Genomic DNA, 22,703 nt, shown 5'->3' on the forward strand with positions numbered 1-22,703 from the left:
ATATGACTGATTATACAAAGAGGGTATTTATAAATCCTTATAAATTGCAGGGCATAGAACAGGATTAAAATATATTATAATGCATGATAGTTTATGTCGGGATATAAATAAACCTTCCAACAGGTCAATTATTGAAATTGCAGACGGCATACTGGATGTTTTTTGGCCAGTTTTTCTTATGTATAGCACGTTGACCCACATAATTCCTCTAAAATCAGTGAGTAACATCCGTGGCACATTTTGTTTTGCATTCGCTGCATAAACAGAACACCGAGGCCATTTTATGTGCAGTTATAAAACAAACTCAGGGTGCATATTTCATCAACACCTCCTGACAGATATGAATCAGGGCTGATGTCAAACCCAAATCAGTATTCTGTTAACAGCTCACTTGTGCCTCATTAACGACTGGGCTAGATGTTGCCATGGCTACCCAGCAGAAAGGCCATCGGGGGTTCACAGTGTCAGCTTCCCCCCACCCTCCACTTCCCTACCACTTTAACCCTCTCCTCAGACACACAAGAGTCATTACCCCTTCGCCTTGATTGTCAGATAAAGTGCGGGCTGTTAAGGTTCAGGGGCCATAAAGCATAAACTCCTCAGGAACACAAATATTACACTTCCTATATTACACTTCCTATATTTGTGTTATATAAATGTATCTGCCTGGCTGTCAGTGGCTGCACCGGTATACTGTGGCATGCTCCTCTTGAGCATTGGGCATTAAGCGGCTGCCATGTTCCCAGGTAAAGAAGGCCCCTCTCTACACTAATGGCACTCCAGCGAATGACCTTGACAGCTTGAAAATGAGCGCATTAAGTAGAACACTTAAATGTATAATTATGCACTTGTTCCAGTGGAACTCTCACTACTCTGTAGGTTAAATCATTACGGCTTAGATAAGATGAAAAAAAAAAATGAAAAAAAGAAAAAATAATAATTTTCCTAATGCCTATCAAAACAATTAAGGGACAGGACAGGCTTTGATATGAACACATGAAAGGGAGCATCACTCCACTTATTAAAGTGGGCACATTGAAAGAAGCAAATCAGTGCAGAGTCAAGCAACAAGCACAGCCATTAGTCATTTCACTAAAAAAGGAATATGCATAGAAATGTGATGTGCTTGTTTTCAACATGGCATTTTGCTTAAAAATTAAATCAGAATAGCAAGAATATGTATATAATGTATTAAGACTAGCACTATGTTAAACTTTCATGGACTGCTCATACTACGAAAACTGGATGTTGAAAATGTAAAATATGCATCAATGTCATGAATACAGCTACTGTACGGAGAGCCAAAGTGAAACCTTAACTGCATGGTTATGTTCCAGAAGTTCAAAATCACAAAGTGTTTGTACATTTGTAGAAAATGGAAGTTACTACAAAAAAAATTATGTAATATAGTTGTTTATCTAATATTTAATATTTCTGTTTTTAGCTGCTGTTAACAAACACTGTTGTGGGTTAAACGTCACCAGCTCGCGAACCCATGCGTAAGTCAAGGGAGAGAGGAAAGCAAGCAAACGACTGAACTAAAAAGTCATCTTTCATTTTCATCTCATCTGATCATCAACAACATGGCCATCTGGAATGAAGCTAAGTGGGGAGTGAGAGTGGTGTGAAAATGGTCGGCAAACGGCGCTTTGTTTCGTGTACGTATCATAACAACGTCCTTTGTCTTCTGGTTTCCCTTTTTGAATGACAAATACGGACTATCGCCGCCTGCTGGTAGGGAGAGCTATTTCATCGCACCCAGGGGGCAAAACGTACGTGGTAGTTGGCCGCTGGCTGTAGTCTCAGCGGTGTGTTCAAATGCAACTTTTTGGCTAAGACACAGGTGACGTGAGGTGACGCAACAGTCGGCCTTCGTCGTTGCTAGTTCTTTGATATCAGTTTGGTGTGTCTGAGCCTTAAGATGTACGATACTAAGTAAATAATGGCCACCGTCATTACATCAAGTTAACTCAGCTTAACAATATCATATTGTATGCAGTTAATCAGCATGCTTGTGGATCACCATGTAGCTGTTTTGCTGTTCCAACGCTCCTGTCCTTACTCTTCATCCAACCCTGTTTGTTGATTCACACATCACAGAGTTCGTGAAAGATGAACAAAAATATTGTCAAATATCAACATTGTCAAAAATGGCAGAAAATATTCTCGATTGTATTTGTAGCCTATAACTGCCACCCCCTAAGTGAGGCTATTTTGTCAAGAGGTGCTAAAGTGTGTCATTCTCCTGATTCAATCTCAGACGGACGCTCAATTTTCTTTGTGCTCATTTGTAACCTGCTTGTGTTGGAGTAGTTTTACAGTAATAATCTTACAGCTCCCTCGCGATTGCTGTGCAATAAAATGGCCACCTATCGAGATAATTAGCCACAGTGCTTTCCTCCTATTTATACATGAAAACTGCAAGTGAACAGTAATTAATCTTAAAAGGAGAAGGGGACATGAGATATTCTCCATCAGATCTTCAATCCTTTTTTAAAAAAAAAAGACATTGTGCTTTTCAGCCGCCCTCATGAGAAATTGAGTCTTATTGATCAAATGAGCATATTTCCATATTACCATGGTCACAGAGTAGCGTCTCCTCTCTTCGGCGCTCGCCAGTAAATTTGCTCAGCTGGATCATTCTTGCTAAGGCCCCTCAAAGGACGTTGACAGCCTGGAGGCATTCACATCGCTGCACCTCTTTCTCTCAGCACCTGGGGATTTTTCCTTCTTTTATTTAGAGGGTTTCAAGAACAGCATCGAGCGTTTGTTGTTGTCTCAGTTCTGTTTTAATTGTTTCTACATTATGTTCATTGTGCTGTATACAAATTGCTCCTTTGGGGGCAATAAAGTCTTCTAAAAATCTAAAGTGGCAAAACAATATAAGGTCACTTATATAGCGCTGGTTTTAAAGTGAGCCCCGGCAGTAGGTGTGAGAAAACGCTGTTATGCTATGTCTGTACTCAGCTCAAAAAAAAAAAAAAGCAGATCTCTAAACAGCATGCGTATGTCTACAGTGCACTGCTACAAACAGCCAACCTATTTGTATTTTCCACGGTGGCCAGCACATCCCACTCTCTCTGGGGTTGCTCTGTGCTGTCATTTCAACTGCCTGGCTCCTTTTGCAGTGGGCATACACAGTCATTCACTGTGGTTTCAATGTTGCTAGGCTACCTCACTTCTCCGCTGTTTTCTGTTTGAAAATCTACTGTTCAATAAAGCAGTTCAAGGGAGACCTGTGGGTTTGAATACTGAGCGATATGAACCTGCAGGAGGAACTGACAACACTAATAGCCTTTTTTTTTTTTAAGTTTCACAATACCCTTTTTCTTTTCTCCCTTGACTCAGTAACACAGTGCCTACCTCTACAGCCCATGTATATGCATCAGTCATAATATTCATACAGTTATAACTTTCTTCGGATAAATCTTGTCCTGTTTTAAAAGTTTACAATCTGAATCTTCCTCCCTTTGCTGTCTTCAACTATTCTTTAATGGTTTTGTATATCCATATTCGCCCAGCTGTGTCTAAGAGTTTACCTTTATATACTTTACATACTGTTTTACCCTGTATATATATATTAATATATGTATGCATACATACATACATTAGGGCTGACCTGACCGTTGCCATTATCTTCGACCCCCAAATCTGTATCTGAATAAAAAGGGTTTTTTAATCTTTTTTTTTTTTTTTATAAGTATGTAATAATAATGTATAAATCCCCAAATAGCCCCTGAAATAAGGAATAGTCCCACAACATTATTCATTATTCATATCCAACATTAATTATTATTCGTTAACCTCAGACAGATATTGCTGTTTGTTCTGTGTAGAGTACAGTAGTGCGGCAACGGCGCTGTACCGGGTACTGAAACGGGGTAGATGGAGACAGACAGACAGAAAACATGTCCGCCTGCCGCGCCGCGCCGATCCACGAAGCTTCGAATACCTTCGAATATTTCTCACTGTAGCTAAAAAATGGTATTCGGGACAGCCCTAATATACATACTTATTACTTCTCTGTACATACTTCATTCCTGTTTACACCTCTGTGTACATATACTAAATACTACATCCTGTTTACCTTCAGTTTTCCCATCTGAAATACTGTCATCAAGTAAATTTCAAATTTACATTTACATTACTATTTTATATTTACTTGTGTTTATATTAATTTTAACTGTACTATTTTATGCCTTAAATCATCACTTTGCTTTTACCTGTGTGATTTCCCCTTTTATATATATATACATATTTTAGAGTTGAGGAACATGAAGTTGAAGAACATGAGACCAAAGATTTTCATTGCCAATGACTGCTGTGCTTGAATTGACATATGACAAATAAAAAACCTTGAACTTTGAGTTATTATTCCTGTTTTGTCCATCCAGCTTTGGATGTTGGGCGTATTCCAAGCTTGGACTGTCAAAAACAGCGTGCTGCTCGCCCGGGCGCTGCACAATTTCAGCACCACCTCTTTCTCTCTCTCCGTGAGCTCCCGATGATGACGAGTGCAAAGCAGTTTGACCCCGGCACAATAGAAAGGCCTAGCTCCTTGAACTTTGAAGGGCGACACACGCCGACCCCGTGACCCCAACTGCGTGGCCGCCTGATTTCCCTGGAGTCCCAAAACAAAAACTCATTGGCTGACCCTTCAACTGATCCCTTCTTCGTCCGCAGCTAAATTTAACTCATCCCACCCGCCTCCGTCTAGAGGAAAATATGCTTCATTTTATGAAGATGCTATTATTCTTAAAAGTTGCATCTTTTCTATATTTGTTTTGCCTGGTCACATTTTCATAATTTCTATATGTGTTTCCACTGGAACGAGAAATATTTCTGTTATTTGGCTAAATCTACAGACTGGAGGTTTCTGAGTTCAAACTTCTGGTTCTCGTCTGAGTCCCGACTGTTCCATATCATTGCAGCTGGAGCTATTTCCATGTGTTTATCCTAAGCTAACTCTGAAAGGGGCCACATAAATATTTCAAATGCACTTCTGCTCATGGTGAAAGGTTATTATGGCCAAGCGCTGCTGTGGGGGCACACTTTAAAGAGTTGTTTTTATAGTTGTTGTGGTTGTTAGCAGGAAATGGCTTGAACGCTAAGCTAATTACTGGATGTTGACAATGTACTTCCTGGGGACTTGCGTTTTTAAAAACTTAAATGGATCAGACTGATAGTGAGTTGTGGTGCTGCATGTATTCAAGCCATTAGAGTCATTTGAGAGAAATTAAAATGGAGGTTATATACAGGGTGCTCACTGCTAACTGGAAAAAATAAAACTGCTGCTGGTGTGTTGTGTTGTATCACTTTGGTTTGAACCTGTTTCTTGTTTGTAGTTGACTGCACACTCCGTGTTTCTGCCAATGAGAATTTGAAACTACATTTCACTTTGTTCTGTGCTTGGTTGCCATTTTTACAACAGTGGTATAATGTTAATGTATTCAATTATGTTCCTGTGGTTTATTATTATGATGTTAGTGTTTCACTTTAATTTTTTAAAACAAAAAAATGCAGTCACTTTACTTTCCTCTGTTCTTTTTTTTTCTTTTTTTTTTCTTATATTTAATGCTACTTTGGCTCCTTGTTGAATAAAAGCCTTTATTTTTACTACCTGGACTTTTGACCCATGAGCACCATAAATTACCAAAACAACCAATCAGCTGTAGGTTGCATGGCGGAGCACTAAGACCCTTGTCAAAGGACAGGTTGTGGGCATAATAATTAACAGCAGTCGATATCGGAGTTTCTTCATTCTATCATGTTGTCACAGACACATATTTGCAGTTTTTATATCTTCTTTAGTTTTGACTCTTTGGGAGGGTGTACACCACCATGTCACTCTACTTATGCAGTTGACTGTCCTTTACTTTACTGTACCTGCCTGTGTAACGTTTCAGTTGGCAAGTGTAAAGTATAATTTTGCCCAGAAATTTAGACAGAAATGACTGAAAATCTGAGTAAAATATGTTCTAAAAGTGAGTCATATTAAGCTGAAAACAAACTAGCAGAGTGTCAGCTCTAAGAAGCGTAACAATAACTGCTTTAAAGGAACAGTGTGTAGCATTTAAGGGGGATCTATTGCCAGAAATGGAATATAATATTAATAAGTGGGGGTTTTTTTCAGTGTATAACTACCTGACACTAAGAATTGTTGTGTTTCCGTTACCTTAAAATGAGCTGTTTATATCTACATAGGGAGAGGGTCTTCTTCCCGGAGCCGGCCGCCATGTTTCTACAGTAGCCCAGAACGGACAAACCAAACGCTGGCTCTAGAAAGGGACATTCAGGTTTTTCACGGCAGCCACTGTAGTTCTCCTACACGCAATCTGCAACCTCACCACTATAGATGCCGCCAGGTCCTACACACTGTACAGTATGTTTAAAAAAAATATTAAATAGTTAAGTTTTGTGAAATACACTAATTCATTTTCAGTTAGATGAGAAGATTAATTATAGAGCTAGGGTGAAGTGGTGGTTATCGGAGATTAGATTAGCAAAAAGACTGGAAGTCACTGCTCCTGGGCCAAAAAGTAGTGTGGCACATAGTTCCTCGTAAAACCACAAATTGTTGTTTTTACAGATTAACAAAAAACAAAAAGATCAAACTAATTAGTATGAATAACTGCATTTACCAAAATACCAATATATTCCTTTTAGTCTCGGCTAGAAAATTGCCGTCTGGACTGCAAATGCATTACTCTTAAACCACAACATTGTGTAATTAGGCAAGGGGAAAAATGTAAAAAATATCATCGGTAGAACACAACAACACTACAATGATAAAGAACAGCAGTAGTCTCAAGAAGACTTTCACCAACCGTATCTGAATGACACTTAAAGCTTCAGTAGGCAGAATGTTTTTGGCATCATAGGGCAAAAACATTTCTAATTTTACAGCTAAACATTACACTACAAGATGTTTCTGAAAACATTTGAGGCGAGAAATAGGCATTACAGTAACAGAATATTGATTCATATTTGATCAGCGCTGCCTAGTTTGACCGTTTGATCGGAGTTCGCGAGTGATTGACAGCTGCTCAGATACATGGCTCCAGCTCGGCTCTGATTGGTTGTTTTCCACTGGTCTGTGAACCTTGCAGATGCCATTAGGAGCACCAGAGGACGAAGAGGAACCTGATTTATTTCAGATTACCTGTCTCATGCACTACTGTCAGGATATAGTGACCGCTTTATAAAAATAACTTTATTTAATCATATTTGCTCCATTACTACCCACTAAAGGAATATTTTCTCAACGACACCACAACTCAGAAATGACCACCGGGTTGAATCGAAACCTTTGACAGTCAAACATGATGAGCTTCAACTAGTTATTATTTACAATCACTATTAACACACAAACTCCCTTTGTGATATTGCAGAGAAAATACATCAATACCATGAAATGAATGTGACATGCTAGTGACAAAGGGAGATCAATGTTCTGTTAGCAAGTACAGTGTGTGTGTTATTTCTTCCTCAAACGAAGTGTAAAGTCAATGCTATGTTGCTGTAAGCTCATAAAAGCACAAGACGGTAACAAACAGCACACACCCTGTTCCGCATATCACCGATTTACATACTGCATGTGTGTATTTGTTCGTCTTTTCTCAGCTGGACTGCGTTTAGTAAACCCCGTGCTTGCTGTCCTGTCATTGCACCCACCATGTCGGCCCTGGGTGGGAGTGAGTAGCGGGGACATTATGAAGACGGACGACGCTGTCACAGTGCGATGGTGTTTGTCGCAATGCAAGCATTTTCTTCTACTCTATTATCATTATCGCGGCTGATGTTATTGTTACAATAGCCATTTCAGGAAGCGGTTGAGCTGCTGAGACCGAAAGGCAGAAAAGCTAAATGGAAAAACGGGGACATTGGAATTCAGGAGGTGAATATGAGTTGTATAATATCTACATTTACAGATAATTGGGAGCATATAGTATGACTGCTGTGCCTTATGAAATCTTGATGGCTGTGTGTGTGTGTGTGGCCACAGTATAAGAGCAAGCGGCTACAAAGGGAAGTGTTCCCAGGCTGATTTATTGTTCCTTAAGAACATTTGTAAAGTTAATGGTCTAACGCCAACTATGCTGCAAAACCAAGCATGAAGGAAGGTTAGGGCTAAGGGAACAATTTTAACTTTTATGAGCCTTGACACACTTCACAAACTGAGCGCTGGCCATGAGCCGTAATCAAAATTCAAACCCGCCACCCATTTAATACTGCGGAAACGCAACATAACTAATCCAAATCAGCCGTAATGGTACAAGCAAGTATTAGCAATGTCGTCGCCGCAGCAGTCACAGTTCCAGCTTCACACTTTCATTGACAGACCACACATGTTAATGCTGTTTCTACCTTCTCTCTTTCTCTCTCTCTCTCTCCCCTCGACACTTTCTCACACGGTTGTCCTTTAGGATGCTGGAGCAGGTGTGATAAATGCTGCCGTTTAAATCAAAGCACTCCCCTCGTCCCCCCCCCCCCACCCTTGCCCCCCTCTGGGGAGAAGGAGGATGCCTCCATGCAGATTGATATCAGGAGGCCCAGCCATATCCTGCAAGGGCTGACTGATGGTCTGTCTGGATAAAAAATGAACTTTATTCCCAGCGTGCGAGCTATGATTCATGTAGCTCCCCTCCCCCTCCATCGCCAAAACCATTCCACATATACCTTCACTACTCTGGAAGCAGTATAGTGCATCATATAGTGTCGCACCACCTGCCTACACCCAGAAAATACCAATGAGGTGTTTGCATGTGATCCAACGCAAACTAGCATTATTTTTCCATCAACGTGATGAGGTAAATAAATCAAACATCCTTCTAGCCTCTCGGAGGAACATGCCCATCCACAATATATTTCTGTTCAGTCCTATCTGAAACATTTCATGTGGGAAAACATATACATTTTATATACTTTAATTCACTCCCACGAGTTCTGTTTGGCAGCGATTATCGTTCCAAACAGAGTGACCAACTCGTCCGACACGTGTTTGACCACTGGTTCTGTTTGGTCCTTCTGCCCTTCCATACCATCATGAGTGACAGGCAGGCAGAAGCGCTGGGGTCACATTACTCACAGTTAGCATTCTGTTCTTCCTCTTTTCCCGCGCTAAAAACCTGGTGAAGCATTGCACTTTCCGCTCCAAAAGAGAGTGGGTAGTGTGGGAGGTGGCGGTGCAAAAAAGAAGAAAAAAAACAACACAGCCCTGCTTTAGATTCCAATTAATTTGCCATCTGAAAGCAAAACTACATGTGCAGAAAGGGGATAATTGCTAATGAATTATCTTTAACGTCTCGCTTCAGCTGCCAAAAAGAAGACAAGTGAAGCCTAATGGCGTGACATCTCAAAAAGGAGACAAAATGTTTTGACATTTTGTCGCACATTTTCCGTGGTCATTTGTCCCTTTGCATTGTCTGTTCGCAAAAACAAGTCGTTAGCCTACAGTTACAACCAAAACAGCCCTGCAATTGAGTCCTCCTCTTTGGGGAGGAGTTGCAGCGAATCATAAAAAGCTTTTTTTTTCCTCAGAGGTTTCAATGTCGATGGAATGGTTTCAATAATTGCACCCTATAAAAGAGTCGGATCACTGCTAATGAGAGAGTGGAAAAGGACAGCGAGGCGACATCCCGTAATTATCACCTCAAATCAAAAATTCAAAGAGAAAAAGTTAAAAAGACAAGGAAAACCTCGGCGTGATTTATACACTTTTTTTTTCTTGATCTGTTTGACAGAGATGTTACTACGATTACAAGGTGGCGTGATGTGAAAATAGCAGCAAAAACTCGGCCGCTAAATGACAGCCGTTGTTTCAAACGCAGTAAAAGAATGAAAAAAATTGAACGTCTTGTGACAACCAAAGGTCCGTTTCTATGGGGACGGAGTGGCATCTTTCACAGCACATGGGCATTTTGATACACACCAATGTCCAGCGGGCGACAGCCAATCCCAAGGGGACGGTAAAAGGCCAGAGCGTAATCCTTTAGATGAAATTGAAACCCTTCGAGGCCGAGGAAATGCAACCCCAGCAGTATATGAAACTCGCCCCCTGTTTGTCATTGATCAAAAGGTATTAAAACTATAATAGAGATCTGTTAGCGATTGATTAAAGGTCATATGAAGCCTAACAGGGATTGAATAACAATCTTAAAAAAATCAATGGCGCAAATATTGGTCTTATGGTAACTTTATATGAGCACTGCAACAATGATTAAAGAGCTTTCAAAGGAGTGCAGTGGTGGGATTTGTTTCAGCTCCACTCATGGAATGAAAAATGCTGTCATGTGAATTTATTAGTATAAATAAGAAAAATTAAAAATTATTATGCATATTAGAAAGCTGTTTTAGAAAAAGCGTTAACCTTTTTTTTCATCATATTAGATGTGTGAATGTGTCTTGCTACAGACTGTAAATGTCACAGCACACAGTGCACCCACATTGTTGTAAAGCTCCCTCAAATTAGGTTTTGCATTTGTTATATTTCCACTGTCCCCGACATAGGGACACTGGTCCTTGTTTGGGATTGTAACCATGGAGATTAAAGAGGAGGTGATTGAGGTACTTACCCTAATGAGACCTCTGTTCCTGCAGTGCTCTTTTGTGTGACTTGATTGAACGGGCACAGGGTATAAGTATACCTGCAGAGGGGAGAAGAAAGCATAATGTCCACATTGAGAAAACTGGCACACAAAGATTAATCCATGGCGGTTTTACTTTACCTCGCAACAGTTCTTTTCATGCTTTGTTTCTTGCTCTTTTACCCAGGCTTTGACAAAAAACTACAGCTTGATTGATATACATCAGCTTTGCCAAAATTATTAGCTGGTTTTAGTTCAGCATTGAATTGTTGTTATTGTGTATATATCTACTGGAATGCATCGAAAAATTGCACTAGAGAAATGCCAAAGACGTTTGATGTCATTCAGAAACAGTGTCGCCATTAGGAAGTTTGCCCACTAGGGAACACTGTCGGGTTTATTTTCTATTTGTAAAATGTCAAACTTGATACATATCTTAGTCATAATAACCAAATTTAAAGGGTAACTTCGGTATTTTTCAACCTGGATCCTATTTTCCCATGTTTTGTGTCCAACTGACTAATAGGAACAACAATTTCTGAAATTGGTCCAGGATTGAGCGAGACGCTCACAGGCTGCAATGTAATCCGATTGGGGCAAGCTGGCACATTTACATCCACTAAAAGAGCTTGTTTTTGCCACTGATTGTTATTAAAAGTGTCTGACAAAAAGTCACAAAGAGTGTCTGATTTAAAGAGTCTCGCTCAGTGACGTGTTGCTGGAAGACAACGTTGGAAATGTGAGTGCCTGCCCGGCAGAGTTTGTTGTGTTGGAGTACAGAAAGCGTAGCTTTGTGTTATCTAAAAGATTTTCAATGTCATGGCTGAATATTTAGAGAATTTCAACAATGTGGATGATGTCTTTGAATTCGATTGCTGCCCGTATTTATTTGAGCCAGAGTATACGGATGAAAAGCTCCTACAATTTGAAGTGGCGACGAGGAGAGAGAGAGAGAGAGAGAGAGAGAGAGAGAGGCAACAGGTAGGGGAGGGTGAACCAGCTGCTGCAAGGCCGCGAAGCTCGGGAGACTGGTGGTGTTCCTGTGGGCGATGTGACTATGTCCACAGAGGAAAAAATGCTTTGAAGAGTGGGACCTGTTGCTGCCCGATATTCACATTTCACAACGAGACCTTCAGCAGGACTTGGACACAATAACAAACAGACCGGATCTTGCCAAAGGTAAGGAGAACCGTTTTATTTCTTGCTTCACGGCTGCCGGTTACAGCGTTCTCCCTCAATACTGGACCAATTTCAAAAAGTCACTTAGATACAAAAAACACGGGAAAGTAGGGTCCAGGTTGAAAAAAATGTTTACCCTATAAGCGATCAATGTCAAAAACGCTATGTATGTATATTAAAACTGCCCTATGCAATATTTTTATTTAACAATATGTAATGTGAAATGCATCGCTGGTAGTGACAAACCCACAAAGATTAGCAGTGCCTCTCAGCTCTAAGGAGCTCTTTAGCATCTTACAGCTCAATGGTTTGGTTTTACTGCCTGCAACTTGAATTCTTTTGAACTTTTTAAGTGTTATTTTTTGGTGAACAAGCTTTGGCTTTATAATTTTATGCTAATTCCTCAGCACCATACAGCAAAGAGACAAAGTTAGCATCTAGCTGGTGAACATTGTGGAGCATTTAGCGGCTAAAGATTCCATGAGAGTTGGTGGAGACCAAAATAGAGATAAAGTGAATAATGGATAAATATTTGCCAGGTGGCCAGAAACAAAAACTCCAAATGAATGGGCATGTACAGTATATAAGGAAACGGTTTGCAAATGCATTAGCCAAACACTTTTTAAGGTGATAGTATGTCAATGCTGTGCTTCCGTTGACCGTTGGCCAAAAACACACAAAAAAAGGCCTCAAAAGTACGGCTCTATGACAAACAAAACTTACTCTGCAGACAAGCAAACCATGGTGAAGACAAGTCAAGTACCAAAGCAGTGGTTTACTAACCAGAATTATTAAGCAACGACACTCTGTCTGGGCTTAGTGGCTACCTACTGGGACAGAACATTGACAAGGAGCTACCAGTTATCCGGCCACCCATAGCTCTTCTATTAGGCAAAGAGGAGTCTAAAGGAGTTAGCAATTAGTCTAGACCAGCGCTAATGTGCTTGCTGGGGATAGTGCTGGAGAGTAGAGGCACGACCACTAGCTCCAGTAACAAACTGATCAAAGACCTTGATGGTGAAACCGACGGGGGGAAAGGCAGACAGGCTTTTTTTCCTTGACATTTGAACCATTACACTGACTGTTATGAAAGAGCAGAGGATGCCCAGACAACCACAACGAGAGATAGAGTGAATGAGTGAGTGAGAAAGAAAGTGTAGGGTGGAGGGGAAAATATGGCTGCGGCGTAAGTAGACGTGGGCCGGGAAGTGCGGAGGGGGGGGGATCAAAAGCTGTACGAGAGAAAAGCAAGATGAAAGAAAAGAAAATGATGAACATCAGAGAAAGGGGGATAGTGGGAGAGAGAGGTAAGTGATTGGCGGCCCGACTTCTTTTGCTCATGCGCGTGTTTGCGGAGTGCATTAAATGCGCCTCATCTCAGAGACTTTCATTTACTGTAGGCATTTATCCTTTCATGTCTACTGTACGTTTCAACGGGGATGGCCCTTCCCCCCATCCGCCACATTATAAGGGCGAGGGGAAAAAAATAACAGAAGCATCTGTTTTGACTGCAGAGTAAGCAGTACAGCTCGGAGTAGAATTAAATGTGTCTCACCATGACTAAGCCTATTGAGAATCCATTGCCCCTCTAAGAAATTTGACACAGTGCAGCAAGGTTCCTCCTGGGTTGTTTTTCTTATTTATTTGTATTCTATTAGTTTATTCTTAAACTATATACTTTGCAGCCACGTTAGCAGCAATGCCGGTTGGTAGGGGTGTAAGAAAATATTGAGCGTATTGAGAATCGTGATATTATGTTTTGTGATACTCTATCGATTCTCAAAAGCCCTTGATTTTTAAATAATAGTTAGAGCAAAGATTAACTCAGTCAACACTTCATTTCATTGCAAAGAGATGCGTCATCTCGGTTTATGTGCCCTTTCAAAGTAGTGCTATGATGTTGGATATTACAAGGACTGTCGGTCGGTCCATCACCAGACTGAAATATCTCAACAAATAGGATAAATCCCACTGACTTTGGTGACCCCCTGATGTTTTCTGTAGCACCAACTGCGATAAGTTTTAACTTATCCAGTGAAATATCTGAACATCTACTTGATGGATTGGCAAAAAACATGCTTATACATATATACATGGTCCCTAGAGGATGAATCCTAATGACTTTGGTGATCCCCTGGGATCCAAGCCGCATTTGTGGTTTTGAGGGAAATGTCTCAACAACCATTGGTTGGATTGTCATGATTGGTACCGACATTCATGGTCCAGACAGAATGAACTATTATGTCTTCGTTGGTCCTCTGACAAGACAGAACAAGTTTGTGAATACGGTAAACATTATACCCGGTCAACATTAGGGGTGTAAATCACAAGTTTCATCATGATACAATATTTTATTGATTCTTTGGACAACGATACGATATTTGCTGATATCACAAAATCTGCCATGATACGATTTTGATTCGATTCAATTCAATTCAGGGACCTGCGATCGATATGAGACGATATCATAGGCCCGTTTAACACGATCAGTTCCATTTACATCAACGCACAAAAAGCAACTAAAATATGATTTGACAATGTTATTACTGGGCTCTATAGGAAGGAGATGCACTGAGATGGAATTGGTGACACCAACGTTGAATAGATATACTGATCCAGATCGTTACATCCCTAGTTAGCATGTTAGCATTGTCATTGTGAGCATGCTGGCATTACCATTTGGCTAAAAGCAACACTGTGCTTAAAAGTACAGCCTCTCAGAGCTGCTAACATGGTTTTACTCCTCTCTTCAGGACATAAGAAGAGCCAAGAATCAGTTAAAGGTTTCTTCACAGCAATCCTTGACCTCTTCAGGGACACTCAACACCCTCAGCTCCCTCCAACAACATATGACAAGTTAGCAGGACACACACACACACACCTGAAGGACCAATTGAGACCTTACATAACGGCTGCATGGTACAAGAATTTGAAACTAATCAATGTTTTGGTCCAAAATTGTAAAATGTAAAACAATTCCTCAAAAAGGGGTTACCTTTAAAAGTGCAAATAAAATGTGATGTGTGCCATACATGCTAAATAAATGAATATTCAAATATATAAATCAGAATTCCCTCTTGACACTGGCTCTATAGCGATGAGATTCATTAAGTTTGTACAGCAGGTATTTCAGAAACAACAAACATCCTCATCTGAGCCCAGAAACATATGGCACCTGATAGACAGAGGTATAGTGAGCAGAGGAAGGGGGGGATAGAAAAGGGGTAACGCAGTAAAAAAAAGCAATCAAATGAGTCCCATAAGAGTACCCCTGTATGTCTGTACCTCACTTCCCCCTCTCTATCAACCTCTCTCTTACCCTCAAGGCAAAGCCATCCATCCCTGCCCACTTTCGCTGACACGCCAGCACTGCACACACAAAAAGCACGGCTATTTATGAGTGAGGGCACTGCGATCTGACCTTGGATGCTCGCCTCCATGTGGCAGCTTGTGAGAAAACAAAAGCGGGAAAGGCAACACAGAAAATGTGTCTCCGAGTATATTTAAAAATAATTTTTTTTTTAAAAAAGTTAGGAGAGATTAGAAAATGCCGAGCCCAACATGCGGACGCAGGTGCAGGTTGATTAGCTGTCTGTCTCCGAGACAGACACTTCACATTCTGCCGTCTGCGTTACATAAATGGGACACAGCAGAAAGGTCAAACAGGCACATTTATACAAACTGTCCCCGGCTATCCTTAGCAAATGAGCACAGTGTGACACGAAGGAGAAAATATCCTGAGAGATGGACGGGCGGTGACAAAGGCTTTGAGGAGACGAGACTGACAGCGATGGAAATATAAGGCTAAGAAACAGCCAGGAGAACAAAGGCAAAGACGGAGGAAAGGGGAAGGCAGAAGGATAAAAAAGAAAGAAAAGTGTGGAAAAGAGAGTGGGAGGGAATCAGACTGTGCTGGTGGTGACGCCGTGCATATGAATCACCGCCTCAACAGGCCGCGAATATGACAGATGATGACATGCAGCAAGGGGGACACTGGGCGGCGGATACAAAGGATAAGACAAAAAACTTGGTGGGTCACCGATCAAACCTTTGACAATAATTAGAAGGCTATGATGAGCAGCAGATCATAAAATGACAAAAGTGATCCTCCCATTCGGGTCCTGAACTCCACACGGTGTCTCTTTCTGTACTCCATATTCGACCTGTCACTGTGTGACAATTCAGCTCTGACGTTAGCCATAATAAGTTGGTACCAACGTGTCAATCTTTGGCAGGTGTTCTGGGGCCTGAAGGTACACCGTTACAGAATAAATATCTTAGATGCAACCACTTAGCCCCTCAGGCAGTATTTCACGCTTCACTAGATCAGACTGCAGGTTCAGTTCCCTAAAAAATCTGTTGATTTCTGGAGCAAATAGTTCTAAATCGAATTCTTTCCAATTATAGAGGCAAATGGTAATAAATCCGTGTTTTACAGTGTATAGCATAAGATGTAAGAAAAAGTGAAGAAATCTGAGCTTTGTGGTCCTTTGAAGGGATCATTTTAAATGTTTGTTTAAACTCTTCATAACAGTCTGACTCCTGGTTATTTCGGCTGGACTGCAGAGGGCCAGCCCTACAGACGCAAAACTCTGTCACTGAGTGACTGACTGAGTGATGAAGTTACACGATTGGTCAGCTGAGTGTTGGAGTTTCCTCATTGGCCGTTGCTCTTTCAAAATGAAAAGGCGGGCACTGTATGCAAATGAGTCCGTTCAGCGCGACTCGTCCGGCTTTATGTTTCTTGCACTTTTTAAGGATTGCATTTAAATTTAGTTTTACTTGTACAATGACAAAGATATATTCTATTCTATTCTATTCTATTCTATTCTATTCTATTCTATTCACGAAACTTGGACCAAGCTTTGAAACTAGGCGATCTAGTTCTAAAATGAAACGAGATTCAGCAGTGGCATAGCCTATTTCTCTCTTAAAATGTTTTCAGAAGTAGATTTTGGTCGATTGTTTAGACGGAATAACAGAAAATTTACGAGTGGGCCGCCATGTTGTTTCATGTTTGAAACGGCGATCAGGAAACCAGGGACCAATCAGGTGCATTCCACGATCGGGTACGTCACCGCTTGAACGGCCAGTTGAGTGGAGCAGCGCATCTCCTCGTGTCCTCGCCGGACCTGGTAGACATGTACCGCTGGATTTAACATTATAGACATGACCACTGACTATTTGTATAACAATTTAGCCACAAATTCACAGACTGACACGGTGCAGCCATATACTCGGTTTTAACCAAGTACAATGTTACTAAGGCTGTCCTGAACCGAAGAAATTGTTAGTCCACTAATACTACGATTTTGTTGACTACTTAATTAGTTGATTTAATCGACAGATCTGCAAAACTGAGATTCTCCAAAGAATCACACAAAAGCACCACTTTGTATATTGTGTTCACCAGAGATGTGCTCATACGTTTCTTGGAAATAAATCATTCAGCACAAAAAAGCATAAGAAATGACTAATCAACTAAAGGAATCTTAGTCGGCTAAGAGGGGACAGCTCTAAATGCTACTATAACAGATACCAATAAAGGCCAAAACTCTGTTGTATTTAACAGGCCATTGTTAATTACAGATCTGACACAGTCACCCAACAGGTACTCACTGGGGTTATATACCAGAAAAAAATTATAAGCATATTTATTCCTCAGTCTACTGAGATCCAGTCAAGAGAGGGAGAGAGACGGCAATTAAGCCCGTCTCCCACTAGACTGCTATGTGATGGCGTGGGTGGAGTTCACTGAGGGTGACACTGCAAACTGCAGCAACGCCAACACTGGCTAATTTACAGGTAACACTGTGTACACACGGCTGGCATGCTGCAGGTCAAAGGTGACTCAGCAATATAAAGTGACGTGGTTAATTGTTTTGCAACAAACTTTAAGGAAAGCCAACACTGTTCATCTTGATAACATAAGGCAACCTTGGGTTTAAATAACAGTATCAACGTTGCATAAGAGGTTATACTCGAGCTAGCTGTATTTATCTATTCAGTTACCTTCATGTTGTTGATATTATCATCTTTCAATAAGAAATACATACCCTGCATTTTTACCGCACGCATTCACTAATATGTGATGTTATTATGTATATTATCAATGCTGCTGATTTAGTAAATAGTAAAAAGGTCAGACCATAACGACTCCTAATATCTTGTAGAAACACCTTGTGGATCACATGAAAAATGTGCTAAAGCAATTATTTTTCTACTTTTGTTTTATCTCTCACAATTAGCTATAGCTCAACAGATAATTTTTTTCTATGGTGTATTTAGCTCTATCTTTCTGACAATAAAACAAATGCCTTTTTTTTGCAAGATATTAGGAGTCGTTATGGTCTGACCTTTTTACTATTTACTAAATCAGCAGCATTGATAATATACATAATAACATCACATATTAGTGAATGCGTGCGGTAAAAATGCAGGGTATGTATTTCTTATTGAAAGATGATAATATCAACAACATGAAGGTAACTGAATAGATAAATACAGCTAGCTCGAGTATAACCTCTTATGCAACGTTGATACTGTTATTTAAACCCAAGGTTGCCTTATGTTATCAAGATGAACAGTGTTGGCTTTCCTTAAAGTTTGTTGCAAAACAATTAACCACGTCACTTTATATTGCTGAGTCACCTTTGACCTGCAGCATGCCAGCCGTGTGTACACAGTGTTACCTGTAAATTAGCCAGTGTTGGCGTTGCTGCAGTTTGCAGTGTCACCCTCAGTGAACTCCACCCACGCCATCACATAGCAGTCTAGTCACAATTTCACTGCAGCAAAATGTACAAATAGCATTTATCTGATTTGAAAAGAAAAGAAAAAAATATGCTGATATTTTTGGGAGAAAATTCCTTTTCTTTATCCTATTTATGCTCTTTCCTCTGTTACTCTGTATTATTGGCATTTCCAGCTGGTAAGAAGCAGCACTACATTTGCTTTAGGATTTTATGTCCGCTTGTTTGTTTACTTTTGTTGATTATATGATTTTTGTATTTGCCTATAATGCTTATTGAGGTGAGATTCCTTCTATAAGCCTCTTGGGTTTTTTTTAATCTCATCTGCACAACTTCTTGTTTTTTCTTGTTGTATTTCTGCTGCTTTGTTTTATTGCGTGACAAATAAATCTCAAAATCTCACAGTGTATGTACACATGAGAGTGACTGTCACTACAATGACATTGCTATTAGTTGTCCATTGACAATTTTGTACCATACCATACAAATCTCAAATTCAGGATAGATTACTTGAAACTTACAGGTTGTCACTACATTTGTCGTAACGTAACTGTGCATGAACTTAAAGGAATAGTTTGACATTTTGGAAAATGTATTTATTCGTTAATTTGAATAAGAGGAGAAGATTGATACCACACTCTGTCACAACTATAAAGTCAATGGTAGAAGTGTCGCTGAACTCTGTGAGTCCACGGCTAAAGTGACGCTGTGAAGATGGCGACAGCGCAGATGCGGAGGACCGGACCACGCTGATCAATCAGAGCTTTTTTGGAAGGGGGGCTTAAAGAGACAGGAGCTAAAACAGAGCGTTTCAGACAGGTGAATACACTACAGGTATATTCAGACAGACAGTATGAGAAAAATAATGTGTTTTTTGAACATTAAAGCATGTAAACATGTTCCAGTAGAATCCCAAAATACAAGTATGAACCCGAAAATGAGCATGTCTACTTTAATTAGTGAGCCGAAGAGGTGCGAATAGGCAGATTTTGTTAATTTCAGATAGCTGTTATTGCTAAGCTAATCAGGTGCTGGCTGTACCATATTTAACAGACAGATATGAAAGTGGTATTGATCTTCTCATCGAACTCTCTGCAAGAAAACGAATAGACGCATTTATCAAAATGTTGAACGATTTCTTTGAGAGGATTTGGCACTCCCATGAGGAGTGACAACATATTTATTCAGTGTGAACATGCAGCAGCCCTTTGCAAGCTTTTCTGACTATTAAATTCACTCACTCTATATTGTAAAGGAGTCATTTTCGTAATCACATTCACATCGAATGTTTAGACAGAATCCCATATTTCGTTAAGTGGAGACACCCGATAGGTGTTGTTTTTCCACAACCTGAATCAATAGTGAATCGTCTGACCTGCTTGTAAGGTTGTCTAGCGCCTGCCTGTCCTTTAATCAGCAGACCCGGCTTTAAGCCGCTGTGTCAACAAGTCTACACCTTACTCAAGTGTCTCTGATGCAGCGTTACAGCTGCACCAGGTTGCAGGTTACAACTGACCACAAAACCAATTCTATAAGTGACAAACAGAAAACTAACAGCTATTCTGTATTATACTATACTATACTGTATTATCCTCACTGTTCAAATAATACTATTACAAAGGCATGTAGTGTCTTGAATATAAATCCAGAAGGTCTTTCCATGCATAATAAGAATACCCTGCTTTATTTTTTTTATATTAAAGCCAGAGATTAAATTGTATTTCAATGCAATTTTTATGACTTTACAACCACTGTATTGCAACTGTGGTTACTGTACTTTTATTAAGTAATAAGGAGAGGCCTATTCTTATTTTAGGAACAATTGCCTTGTGGGGAAGGCAGCTAATATACACCTACTGCACTTTGATTTATGTCTCGGTGGTGAAAAAGTTCTGCAGTGTTTGGATCTCTCTCCCACAGTAAAAGTATAAAAGAGCAGCCTTTACTTTGGTGGTCACTTTAAATGGTCAGCTCATCAGGCCTCAAGTGCAATTATGGAATCAAATTCCAATAGTGTAACTAATATTAGGAAAAAAGCATCATGACCATAGTGGGATTGGGTCAGTGAGATTCCATTCACTTGGTAATCGAGTTGAGAGTTTGCTGGCAGCCAAAAGACCCAATGCCGGTTCATCCTCCTAGAGCCAGTTTCAAAGAAGACACTCTCAAAGTATGCCATTTTTCAGTTTACCTTCATTTTCCACATGGAGGACCACAAATGCAAGTCTGTATAAAATGCGGTACAGTGTTTTTACTATGAGTCTGATTGAAGTTCACTTTCCTGACAGCTTATCATATCGTGGCCTTGAAATTCTTTATGCAGAGCTGAGAGTCAGTACATGAGATATATATATATATTTTTTATTATTACGCTTTTGCTTCTATGAAACAACATGAAGAGGAGAAGGTGAATGCACAGCAGAGACCTCTTTCCCACATAAACTACCCAGGAAAAAAATAATAGTAATGCAGAGTGAAAGAGCCTTTCAAAAGATGCTTCAATTTATATGCGAAAAATGGGAAACAAAACAAGCCGAACTTGAAGCCAATTTAGTTTTTAGAGCCATCACTGAGGGCAATGAGGCAAATAGCCTCTGGCAGATCATTTAAAGCTGCATTCTCCCTGCCATCTCTCAAGATGTTACGTTGTTATTGCCGCTACTTTGTTCTCGAAATAGGTGAAGGTTGAGGCATGTGGAAGATATGATAGGCAGAAAGGGGACAACAGCTGGCCTTTAAGGGTCTTTCAAAGGTCTGAAAAAATGCACCAAAATGAATTATAGAATGATGGTTCCTTAAAAGTATTAAAATCCCAAGTACACACACACATATACATATATAAATGTGTGTGTACATATATACATACATGTGTTAGTTCGGAGTCAACAAAGTCACACAATAGCACAAACAAACTAACCGATCGAGGCAGTGGTGGACCAGCAACTCCCGCTGGTGTCTGGTGGCTTTGGCGAGCGTATAGATGGATACAATGGCTTCAGTTCCCCGTCAGAAAGGGCTGTCTGACAGCAAGGTAAAGCGGTAAAAATATTTTAATTATAACGTACACTTAAACTGATATGGATTTTTTTAGGTGGCTAAAATACATTTTGCTGTCGGCTGTGAGGTAATGCCTGTTTGTTTCTCCAAACCTGAGGACGTGCTGACCATCATCCACTGTTGGTAATACACTGACGATGGATAAGTACCTCATGCAACCACAACCCCACTTCAAAACACCCCAACTATCCTTTTAAACGGATTTCATGAGTTCCTGAGTAGCAGCTACACAAATGTAAAGATGCCATAAGCTTTTCAGACAAATTTCAAAATGAGCAATATTTTAGAAAATAATCAGTCAAATATTCTTTGACAAGCCCATAAGGGGATCATCTATGATATATATGATGTAAAGGATCCTACGTAGGTGTGGAAGAAGTTGGCTCAAAATAATATCTTACACTTATACTCCGGAAAAAATGTCTCTTAACACTAAAATGTGTTAGGAAATCTACTTCAATGTAACTTCAGGTGATAATTAGAGTTCCCACATTAAAAGTGAAGAACGGAGCCAACAATCGGAGGCTTTGAGAGTTGAAGAGTGACTGTGAAACATCTGTTCGCGTGATACTCCAGCTCATTTTAAAAGTTTCCGTTTTGCACAATTAGGGCTGTGTTTAAGAGACACAACTATATACAAATAGATCAGCTTTCACCACTCACCTGATTTATTTAAATTACTTTAAATGCAAAAAGTAGGTACAGCATAATGGGAATGCCTCAATCTCACTTCTTCCAACTGTCAATTCCGATACGGAAAGAGTTTCAGCAAATACTGAACACTATACATGATAATGATATTATGTTAGACAACAGTTTGATTTGAACTTTGTGGCAACAGTCTGGTCACAAAGTGAGGTCCATAAAGAAATGGTTTCCCTAGGTCAGTTTTTAAGAACTTGATCAATTTGCACAAAGACCAGGCTTCAACCCCGTCCATCAACTTTTTGATGAATGGGAATACCAACTGAGAGCAATGCCTTATCGCCCAACATCATCACCCGACCTCACTAATGCTCTCGGGGCTGAATGGGAGTAAATGCCTTCAGCCAGGTTTCGATAATCTTGTGGAAAGCGTTCCCAGAAGAGAGGAGGCGGTTGTAGCAGCATACTAATCTCCATGGCTTTG

The 22,703-nt window shown here is 40.2% G+C and overlaps 1 protein-coding gene across 2 annotated transcripts in view; it reads right to left on the bottom strand.

The window, feature by feature from the left end:
• Nucleotides 1–22,703, bottom strand: part of LOC141760538 (glucosidase 2 subunit beta-like) — a 138,577-nt gene that overhangs the window by 12,583 nt on the left and 103,291 nt on the right. The window contains exon 13 of one of the 2 annotated variants that reach the window (XM_074623412.1): nt 10,575–10,646. The exons of the other annotated variant lie outside the window; for it this stretch is intronic. Within the exon in view, the coding sequence (XP_074479513.1) occupies nt 10,575–10,646 (72 nt within the window). The remainder of the gene's footprint in view (nt 1–10,574; nt 10,647–22,703) is intronic. 2 annotated transcript variants of the gene reach the window in all.

The sequence above is a fragment of the Sebastes fasciatus genome, chromosome 22 (genome assembly GCF_043250625.1).
Source record: "Sebastes fasciatus isolate fSebFas1 chromosome 22, fSebFas1.pri, whole genome shotgun sequence".
Classification (NCBI taxonomy): domain Eukaryota; kingdom Metazoa; phylum Chordata; class Actinopteri; order Perciformes; family Sebastidae; genus Sebastes; species Sebastes fasciatus.